We start from the raw sequence: 11,247 nt of genomic DNA, 5'->3' as shown, positions 1-11,247 counted from the left end.
CAAAATTATTAGTACCATCAAATTTCTCCACCTCAAACCGAGCATTAGCTATCGTCTTCGATGATGATGTCGAAGCTGAAGGGGTTGGAGTTCGTGTGGACAGAGTTTCTTCTACTGCTGCACTAGTTTCTGCCATCTTCTATATATTCAATAGCAACCAACAAAGCAAAAGGCCTAGGATGAATAGTACGTACCAACTGTGTCTACTTTGTTTATCCTATGAAATTCCATTTTGACCAGGCCGACCTCCAGGGAGCGACTAAGCCGCAATGGTCTCTGAGCACTCTCTTAGATAAGGTCTTTCTTAGGCATCAAACGTGGAATCAATGATCCTAACAAAGAAACACCTCTGTATCAACACTATTCAACCTAGCTCTGATGCCAATTGTTGTGCCGGGCACCCCACTTGTTCCAAACACCAATACTACAACTATTGCTATTGAATATATAAGAAAATTAAAGTAATGCAGAAACTAATAATAAAGCAATAAAAAGAATAAGACAAGAAATTTACGAGGTTTGATATAGAATTACCTACGTCCTCGGGAGCCGATGATCAATCCACTACTTCTTGACAAAGTACAACTTTGAGGTGTGTTTTACAAATGAAGAGTTGAACTCTTTATATTACTTCAAACACTTCTCTCCAATGTGGGACAAATAATATAAAAAATTCAAAACAACCTTTTATACTAATGTGGAAGCATTCTACCAATGTGGGACAAAAACAACAAAAGAGACTTTTGAATTTTCCTGCTTATAGAATCAGATGTAGGATAAATATTAAGACCTACCAAAAAAATGCTCTGATGCATGTGTGGTGATTTAAGGTCGTTTGTTTTGTTTTTATAAAAAATTATGAAAATGAAAACCAACAAAGAGGACTAAATGAAAACTAATATTTGAAACTAACAACTTAGTTAATATTTTTTAAAAGTAAAACATATTTAATATTTAATCAAATAAATGTTTTTTTTTGTCTTTGAACCAAATAAAAAATAAAAATTTATTTAAAATAAATCCAAGTGGTTTGCTCAAATGGTATGGATAAATATTTTAATTTTTATTAAATTCACTTTATTATTTTTAATTTAATTAAAAATTGTGTATAAAAAAGTAATGATTTGAGAAAAAAAAATTAAATAATGCATATTAAAGTACGTTGGTAATAGGTTCCTTGTAGAGACCCGAACTAGGAAATAAGGAAATTAAATAAGAAAGGAAAGGGGGATTTTCAGCAGGCTTCGTTGACGAACTCCATGTTCTCGTCGACGAAGGCCCATCGGAGGTTCGTCACCGAAATTCAAAGTTTCGTCAACGAAGAGAACTAGAACGTTCGAAAAAATATCAGGTATAAGGTTCGTCGACGGGGTCCTTTCGTTGACGAATGACCTTTAGTGGTTCGTCAATGAAGGCTCCATTCGTCAAGGAATTTAACCGAGTCAAAGGGTTTATAAATAGAAATTTTGTTTGCTTTTTCATTAAAAAACATAATTTCTCTCTCTCTCTCTCTCTAACCCACACTCATGCTCTCTCTCTCTCTCTACGATTTCTCCCCGCTTGTTAACGAATTCGACAAACGGAAGTTACTATAAGGATCTAGGGGAAATTCTCTACAAATCTAGTGGAGCAGATATTTGATTTAAGCATTTTAGGCTTTACTCCATAATCAGGGTAAGTAGTTTTTTTAAGGTTTTATGGTTGTTGTGAACTATAGGAAGGCTTAGGAAATTATTAATGGTTGCTGATCTAGAGTTTGTGTTGATTTATTTGGGAAATTATGGTTTTGAGAATTTGAACTACAAACGCCGTAGGGCGTGGAGTTTGAGATTTTCAGGGGGCTTTCTTGTAAGCCAGGTAAGGGGATTTATCTTACATCAGTTACTTTTGAAATCTAAGTTGGTTAAACTGTATTTTATGGTTTTGGGAAAATTAGGATTTTGGGGTATGGTCTCCATTTTTCTTTAAACTTATATATATTATTATATTAAAAGTTGAAGATGCTTGAACCATTGTTTTTAAATTAAAGGTTATTTTTTGAGCCATTTGTTATATTATAGCATATTTAATCAGATGAGTGTGACATGAGATGATAAATGTGAATTAACTAAACTGATGAAATATTAGTATGAAAAATGGGAACTAGAGTTCCAAATTGTTTTCAGGGTTGTGGAAAACGGGATACCGATTTAAGATCGAGGGCTTTTAATGTTTGGTAATGCCGATGAATGAATGACTTTGTGAAAAATACTGGAATTGCTTAAAATGCTTTATGGAATGGAAACATGTTACTGTGCTTTCATTATAAATTGTATATATGATTTATGAACCACCTGAGGAACTAGTTACAATGGAAGCATGGTACCGTTGCTAGTGGGTGATACAATGCAACCACGCCTTTTTGGTAAGGGTGGGTATTTGAAAAGTCGATTGGTCACTGGCCTTGGTGTTTGATCTAGGGTGGGATTGACTAAGGTGGACTTGTAACATTGAAGTGATTAAACCGGTGGGCTGCCAGAGCTAGATCGAGTGTACGGACGCACAACCCGTACCATGAGGGAAGTAAATGGTGTTTATGTGGTGTTCATAGGTAGGGATGAGTTCGATATGCATATACATGATTTAAATATAAAAGGACAGAATTACAGTTTTGAGTACCGAGCCAAGGGATTTTACAGTGTATGGGCTTGTATCCTACCCCAACCTCGGGAACTCTCACTTGTAATGAGCTACACTATCTTTTGCAAGAATTATATATATATATATATATATATATATATATATATATATATATATATATATATATTCTATATTATAGGATTGGGAATGTTTTAACTGCGTAATTCATTTCAGTTAAACTACTATTGTTTTCTTTTGGGATAAACTCATGTAGTTACACACTGATGTAATATGATCTACCTTACTGAGAAGTGTCTCACCCCAATATACAAATCTTGTTTTAGGTCATGCAGGAAACTAGGCCTAGCGTTCTAGTGGGTTCTAGAGCATAGTGTTTTGGGAGTTCTTTTTATAAGTACTCGTGTAAGTACTGGACTATGGTCAGGTTATCTTTTTGAGATTGTAATAGAAACATTGGAAGTGTTTATGTAATAGTAATGACTTAGAACTCTGGTATGGTATTTTGGAGATTGAAACTTTTCCACTGCTTTATTGTATGTTGTTTATGGATAGGGCGACCGAAACTTTTCCGCTACTTTATTGTATGTTGTTTATGGATAGGGCGACCGTCAACTCTTCAGGGTCGGACCCTCTTGTAAATGGTATCAAAGAGTATTTTACTTTATTTTATGTTTTCTAGCACTCCGGGCCCACATGGCGGGTCGGGGCATTACATTCCTAAAACAACTAAAAATTATAAAATATAAATTAATATATTTTGCACTATTTTCACTAAGATAACCACACATTGATGCAAGTATATATTCCTTCCCTTTTTCCTCTTGATCTAGTCTCTGTTATGCAAAACTATTTAATGTTTTATTTTTTCTCTTATCCCTTTTTGTATTTAATTTAAGGATGAAAATTTTACCAAACTTTGTTGAGTGGTAAGAGGGACTTCTCCATTACTATGTTTTCATATGTAGGAATACCTTCGTTAGTCGGCTTTCATAGTAAATTTTGTTTGTTCTTCACTCCTTTGATTGTGGGGCTTACTTCCTAGCCCTAGTGGGAGTAGTGACTAGTGTTAGAGGTCGTTGGGCGGTCGAAAGGTTGCCACAAGTAATTCAATTTGGGAGGCTGAATGTGGTTCTCTATGCACTGGACACATAGCTTACCGAATTAGTTTGATGTGCTTAGCATCTATGGGCTCATGGGTGACTATGACTTATCTGGCCACTTGTTTGGCCATCAGTGCTACTATAGCTAATAAGGACTAGTTTATATCTAAAAGAACTCTATTAGCCTCTCGATATGTCCTTTCGCTAACATAGGTACTAACCTTGTTAACCGTACAAAAGAATGGTTTCACTGTCACGCCTCCATGACTCCTATATTCGTTCAATTTCTCATTTATATCTATTGGTTATTTCTTGAATCTATGTATTGAAGTACTCATTTATGGCCTAGTGATTTTCTATCTAACATAATCATAAATTCTGTTTGAGGGACTAGACCTACTTCATTATTTGTTGGTACTTTCCAAAGACAGACTTTAGAGATTTCCAGTGTCTTTGGGAGCCTAATCTCCTACTTGAAACAATGAAGGAAGCACTTTGGCATCGGCAGCGGTAGTTATAGGATCATCGGATAGCTATTAAAAGCATCTATGAAGAAAGGACCAAGTTGATTCTATCACAACTTATTATTTCTCTTTCATTTGCAAATAACCTATTTGATTCAATTGCAACTCCTTATATACTATCAACTCCATTTTGTTCACAATGTCCTCCCATGGGAAGGAATTGATGGAAGGAATCGGAAGTAAGGTAGGACTTGATTTCCCCCATTCTTTGTTTTCTAGGAATCAGAGGAAGGGAAACATTCCTAAAGGCTCTCCGCCATTTAACCCTTGGCAAGGGGGAAAGATTATTCTCAAGCTACTTGGCCTCAAAGCGATATAATATCGAGTAGGAGATCGACTTTGCCCAATACTTCGTAACTTACAGCTTCCACCTCGACAAAGTGATGCTCTAAGCAACTAAACTACAATCCCCCCCCCCCCCCAAAAAAAAAGGCATACAACATATATATTCTTATAATTTCATTCAAAAAATTTCGATTTAGAATCGTCATTTTATATATAAGAGAGACATAAGTGATGTATTAATATCCACATGAAATGCACTTTAGTGAGAGGATAGGGTGTACTAGTAAAGTAGTGTTAGTTCGGCCCAATAATTCACTAATCCATCATGAGATAATATAATTCATTTGACCTAAAAAATTCTTGTGTTTTGATCAACATGAAGTATATGAATTTTTTTTTTTTTGTAAGAGGCCCTTATAAAGCATTTCATGATCTAGAGTAAGGGCTTAATGTGGTCTATAATTGGTTGGGGTATAGGCCTTTTTTATTAGGATGAGTATGATAGGGTTGAAACAATGACCTTTATCACGGTGGGTGAATAATCTATAAGCCTCCTCCACCATTTTAGACTCTAATGAGACTCCGATGACCTCAATATCTTTTAGCTGTAGAAAACTCGACACTACTTGTCGACTCTTTGAAGAGCGATTTGGATTGGCCATTAAGAGTCCTTTATATAAAATTCTGTAAGTGAGTCAATCTATCAAAGAGTCATAAATATCCACACATAACATTTTCTTTCCTCCAAAATAAATGTATATAAAGTTGATGTGCTACATTCCTTAATAATATATTAATTAGTGAAATTTATGATTTTGACTAATGTACCTTAATTCCTACAATGTATCTTAGGGGACTTTTCACTAGCATTAAGAATACATGACATTGATAATTGTACTAATCAATATGGAACTTGACTTTGGTCAATGTTCGTATTATTCTATTTATGAATTTAGACATAACTTAATTATTGATTAATTATTTATATATATACACTTACTGCCTAAGTGATCATAAAGAGTACACATACATGTGTATAAAATTCTAACATAAGTTTCATATATAAAAGTGTAATTAAGTTGTAGGTTAACTTTAATATTTTAGTTGTGGATTCAAACTAATCAAAATATTTTACTTTGAATAATTCATGAATTTGATCAATTATATTTTGTAATGATAACTTTTTCAATTCACAGAAGATCAATTCGATTTTAAAAATTGATCATGCTTAATTATTTGTTTGAGAGCTATTTCATGACGAGTATATGTAAAATAATAATATTATAATGGAACTCCAAATCAATTTAAAATGACTTTTAACTCTTATTTATTTTTTTATATAAATATTTTAAAATTAAAAATAAAATATAAATACCTTAATCACTATCCATAATTATTTTTCTATAATTGTTTCTTCAAGTAAAAAAAAAAAAATTAAAAAGTGAAAAACAAACAAGCAGACCGCTATTTTGTCCGGAACCGCCATCGGATCCACCCTACCCGATCCGCATTCGCCCCGTACCCATTTTACAATCCAACCCGGAAGGCGGGCGTGCCAAGAAAACCCTAGCTATAAATGAGTCAATATGCACAGAGTTCGTCTCTTCCATCTTCCACCCCTCTTCGTGTCGGGAAGTCGGCACTTCTGTCAATTCAAGGTTTCCTGGTACTCTCTCTATCTCTCTCTCTCTCTCTCTCTCTCTCTCTTTGTACTAATAAGTTTTTGTTGTCTCTGTAAGTTCCCTGCAGAGATGAAGTTGATCGCGGCCTATTTGCTGGCTGTTCTGGGAGGGAACACCACTCCATCTGCTGAAGATTTGAAGGTCATCCTTAACTCTGGTACTCTCTCTCTCTACACACACACACACACGCAGCTATACATAAATGATTGTGCTTATGTTTGATTGATCAAGCCGCGATACTTTTGTTTCCATGCTCTAGGTTTTGTTCTATGCTTTGTTTGCTGAGAGAATTTAAGAAAGGGTTATCGAAACTCTGAAACTTAAATTTCCACTTTTTAGCACCCCGCAGTGTATTTGTTTGGTTGAGTTGATTTCTTGTTAATTGAAGCTAAATGAACTAGAAGCGTTAGACTTGACACTTAGTTTTCTTTCTCCGTTTTTTTCATGTTTTCGATTGACAATTCGTGGAAATAATCGGTACAGGAAACGGCATTACAGTTTTAGCATTTTATGTTTGTAACCGATAGTCGGTTGCTGCATTAAAATTTAATGCGCAATTATCTTGCGTATGTGGTTTTGGATTTACAGCTTTGATTTTGGAATTTAAATGGTTTTGTTCAAATCAGTATGGCTAAAAACTGTAGCCCAAATTTTATCCGCATTAAATTAGGGCTTTATAAATTTACAAAAATATGAATTTTCACAGAAATTATTACTTATATTGCTGAGTTGTAGGAGATAAATCTGCAAGTGATTATTTGAGGCAAGCATGTACCCCTGATATAAAACACCCACACAGATGCAGATTCTCTAATCGAAAATGATTACTGATATTTGCTTCTATATTTCAATTGATATATAATGTTAGGAAACTGAACGGAAACATAGATTTTGAAAGGAAAACTTTTGGAATAATGGACACGATGGGGCATGTAAGCTATTCTATTATAAAGGAGGACTTGATTGGAAATTTTGGAAATTGAAACTTGACAATAAATGGGAAAAAAGGGAACTATCCAGAAATAAAACAAAATAAGATCATTAATTGGAATAACATGGTATTGAGAATAACATAATCCATTAAAAGAAACAAATATCTCGAAGGCTATTGGAAAGTAGAAACAATGAAAGTAAAAGATAAAACCCCAACACTATGTCTATATAAAGGTTACGGAATTGAGACTTGGAAATTCAAAACGTAATTAATCTGTTCTAATATTTAGGATGTTCGAATGGGAGGCTAGAATTATCAAACTGGATGGTGTATGAGTGTTTTTTTCTTGGGTAAAGTTGTGGAAGATTTCGGGATGTTTTAAGAATTTTGCTATACTGCAAGGAACAACCACTACTTGAAACTATTTGTTGAACAGATGAAGTCATGGACGTCTATCAATTTTGTTTTTGTGTGTTTTTCTTTTGGGTAAAATTGTGGAAGATTTTGGGTATTTTAAGAATTTTGCTATACTGCAAGGAGCAACCACCACTTGAAACTATTTGTTGAACATATGAAGTCATGGACACCTATCATAGTTGTTTTTCTCGCAGCATTTTTTACAGAGTTATAAACAGAGCCCAAGTCTGTAAACTGAGATTTTTGTGCGACAAAAAGTAATTTGAAAGCTGTCCTGCCATTCAATTGTTGTACTCTAACGTGGAAAACTAGTTTCTATAACAGGAGCATTTACTCGAATTAAATGGAATTGTTCCGCTGTTTTGTAGTTGGAGCTGAAACTAATGACAATAGAATTGAGCTCCTTTTGTCACAAGTTAAGGGCAAAGATGTAACAGAGCTTATTGCATCTGGGAGGGAGAAGCTGGCATCTGTTCCTTCTGGTGGTGGGGGTGCTGTTGCCGTTGCTGCAACTGCTTCTGCTGGTGGCGGTGGTGGTGGTGCTGCAGCTCCTCCTGCAGCCGAGGCAAAGAAAGAGAAGGAGGAGGAAAAAGAAGAGTCGGATGATGTAAGTATTGTTTGATACAAGCACATAGAGCACTACACTAGATTATTTGCATCTCATGTGATAGGGTGTCAAACTCAGTTGTACTGGTTATCCTTTTCTTGATGGGCATTGCACTTAAAACTATTGTGTGCTGTATTCACAATGCATCTATGCTGGGCACACATGCCCCTTGAACATGTAATGTGCACCAGGTAGAATTTCTCATGCGAGGGTGTCTTTACTGGGAGATATGATCTTAAAAAATGCCTGACAAATAAGCCCCAGTCTCCGCTCCATTTGTATGTATATTGAACCAGTTTATTGTCATCTAATGCCCGCCCCACATAGGTCACCCTCCACGCTCACTTGCATGCGCACAAATGCACAAAGTTTTACCTTTTGATTAATTTTAACTCTCTCCCTCTGCAGGACATGGGCTTCAGTCTCTTTGACTAAGGGACAAGTATGGTTGCCACACCAACATTCTGTCCCCAATCCGGAGCTTATCATTGTGTGTAGGAAGTTTTTTCCCCAGTATGGTTTTTGTTTGTTAGAAGAGACTTGTGATGGGCTAAAATGCCTATTATCACCAACGAGTAAGATTTTTTTTTAAAAGAAAACTTGGGATTTATTGAATTTTGGAAACTGAATTATATCGACTCATTCTTGATGAATTGTTTTAACATTGTTGCTGCACTGCGTCATACTTAAATCAGAAATCTCTTTGCCCCAATGCCCTCCACATATATTGTAGTTGCAAAATTTCAGGTTAATTATTTGCTGTTTTTAACTTGGAGTGGGTAATACCTTTGTTTCCTCGTTAGCTTTCCTGTACCTTTTTTAAATAAATATTTTTGGCTGGACTTTGTTTTTTATTTTAAATTGATGGGGTGGGCTGGCAAAATAAAAGAGGATTAATTGTCTTCCAATTGCCCTTGCAGGCTGGCGTTGTGCCAAATATGCTTTGGTTTGGTTCTGGTTTAGTTTTTTTTTTTTTTGTTAAGTCTATTTGTAGAAATATAGTAGTCGCAAAATAAATTTTAATGACTTGCAAAATATGTTATCATTATAAAATAATGAAAATTTTTTTTTTAATAACATGGAATAATAAGGAATATTTACTCTTAAATTTTACCAGGATTACACTGTTTTTATATTATTTGATGTTAAATGAAGCAATACAAATTTTTCTAAGATTTTTTGAAAGGTAAGTTGGAAATATAATAGAAAATAATGTTTACTAATAAAATTAATATTAAATAAAAATATGAATAATTAAGAAGTTGAGATGTTGTAGTACTATTATAATAATGTTGGTTAATGTGCATGACTGTACACTTTTAGGATTACATTTTGCAAACATTAGAGCTATAGGAGATGTATTATTAAGGACTTGTTAGGTATTGTTTGTTTGGTACCGTTAGTGTTTTTAGTTTTCGATTTTGAAAAAATAGATTAGAAAAATATATTTGTTTTTGTTATTAATTTTTTTTTTTATTATTTGTTTTTAGTTTGTCAAAAAATTAAATCAGATTTTATAATTTTTAGTTGTTTTGACAAATTTTAATATTTGGAAGTAGTTTTTTGTATTAAATTATTTATTTTTATATACTTAAATAAAAATCAAAATTAAATGATCATATGAATTTAAATATAATTAAAAAGAAAAGCATGCATAACTTTCAAAAAATAACAATAAAGGTAATTACAAAATACTTTTACTATTTTTTAATTGTTATGTCCAATAAAATTTTTAAAGTAAATTTTGAATGAGAACCATTAAGTAAAATAATTATAATAAATTTTTATATTTATTATAATAATTTTTTAATGTCTATTATTTGTAATTTTAGCATTTTAATTATATTTTTATAATATTTTGATTTAAAGATCAAAGTAAGTATTCTTTTAATTAAAATTTTAATTTATATTAGTTTGATAAATGTTAATCAAGCAAGTTGTTGATTTTTAGTTTTTAGTTATTATTTTTTGATTTTTAATTTTCATTTATTTAATTTTTAATAGTGATACTAAATGGTCTCTTAGTTATCCAATAAAATATAAATTTATAGAATATAAAGTTATTTCAAAAAGGAAAATTCAAATCTTGAAATGATGCTGGATCATAATTCATATTGATAAATTAAGTGTAACTTTTGAAGTAGTAGTTAATATTTTATATTAAATTTACCGTATTTTTAATTAAAATAAAATCAACAATTGTTATTTAATATTTATTAAATAGATAGCTTTTTAAAAAAAATTTTTTTTTTTTGAAACATCCAACATAAATATCAACAATCCTCTATGTGGTTCAACTTTTTTTTTCTTTTTAAATGAAGATAAATAAACTTTAGTCTTTGGTAACCACGAAATGTAATGCATTGGGTGACAATAATTTTCAATTCAAGTAACACTAATATACATTGAGTTACAAGAATTTGGTAAATATTAAATTTTTAAACCAAATTCTTTTAATATAACACTGTAAACATATTACTCACATTACATCTCTAGACACAAAACTCCTATGGGTTGGTATGAATAAGTTATGCACCATACCTGGATATAATGAGTGCTCTAAGCCCAGTAAACTTTCATAGGAAGCGACCCCATTTCCATACATAGATAAACTAATCAAAAGTGAGTATATGACAGAAGATAAACTAATCAAAAGATAAACTGATCAAAATGTCCGTGATAACCAACAAGGTGATAGGTGATGACATGGCGAGTGCAAGGCGATGGTGAGGGTGAGGCTATAACCTGGCAAGCAACGTTGAAGGCGAGGGTGAGGCTAAGTCAGGGTTGACTCACTGTATAGGCCATTAAATATCTTGCCTAAGGACCTAAAATTTTGGGGCCCCCTTAATTATATATATTTTACATTAAGTAGGTTTGGATTATTTAATATATTTTGTAAATCTTAAAAGATAGCAAATCTCTTAATTATTTTATTTTCAAAAAGCATCCCACAAAAATCTCACATTCTCACAGCAACTTACGAATTTCTCTCTTACATTTAATTCCCAACGCACCCAACCCATGCCCTTTTTATTCTCTCCTATTCTCAATGCAT

General features: G+C 32.9%; 1 protein-coding gene across 4 annotated transcripts; it reads left to right on the top strand.

The window, feature by feature from the left end:
• Window positions 1–6,067: 6,067 nt before the first annotated feature.
• On the top strand, window positions 6,068–8,901 carry LOC131162020 (large ribosomal subunit protein P2y-like). 4 transcript variants are annotated; one of them, XM_058118120.1, is made up of 4 exons: window positions 6,068–6,215; window positions 6,289–6,388; window positions 7,951–8,189; window positions 8,598–8,901. In XM_058118120.1, the coding sequence occupies exons 1-4, from the start codon at window positions 6,126–6,128 to the stop codon at window positions 8,622–8,624; spliced, it is 456 nt and encodes a 151-aa protein (XP_057974103.1). In that variant the 5' UTR covers window positions 6,068–6,125; the 3' UTR covers window positions 8,625–8,901. The 4 variants fall into 4 exon arrangements, with proteins under 4 accessions (XP_057974103.1, XP_057974110.1, XP_057974117.1 ...); XM_058118127.1 differs by having other exon boundaries at window positions 6,082–6,207; XM_058118134.1 differs by having other exon boundaries at window positions 6,128–6,215; window positions 6,299–6,388.
• Window positions 8,902–11,247: the final 2,346 nt, after the last annotated feature.

Source organism: Malania oleifera, chromosome 1, assembly GCF_029873635.1.
Source record: "Malania oleifera isolate guangnan ecotype guangnan chromosome 1, ASM2987363v1, whole genome shotgun sequence".
Lineage (NCBI taxonomy): Eukaryota > Viridiplantae > Streptophyta > Magnoliopsida > Santalales > Ximeniaceae > Malania > Malania oleifera.
The sequence above is the reverse complement of the archived record's forward strand: the minus strand, read 5'-3'. Positions and strand labels throughout refer to the sequence as shown.

Bases quoted from the DNA above. Each gene is read 5' to 3' on its own strand.
- LOC131162020 (XM_058118120.1), top strand. From the start codon at position 6,126: ATGAGTCAATATGCACAGAGTTCGTCTCTTCCATCTTCCACCCCTCTT. The intron at 6,216-6,288 runs GTACTCTCTCTA...TGTCTCTGTAAG, and splicing joins TGTCAATTCAAGGTTTCCTG to TTCCCTGCAGAGATGAAGTT. The intron at 6,389-7,950 runs GTACTCTCTCTC...GCTGTTTTGTAG, and splicing joins GAAGGTCATCCTTAACTCTG to TTGGAGCTGAAACTAATGAC.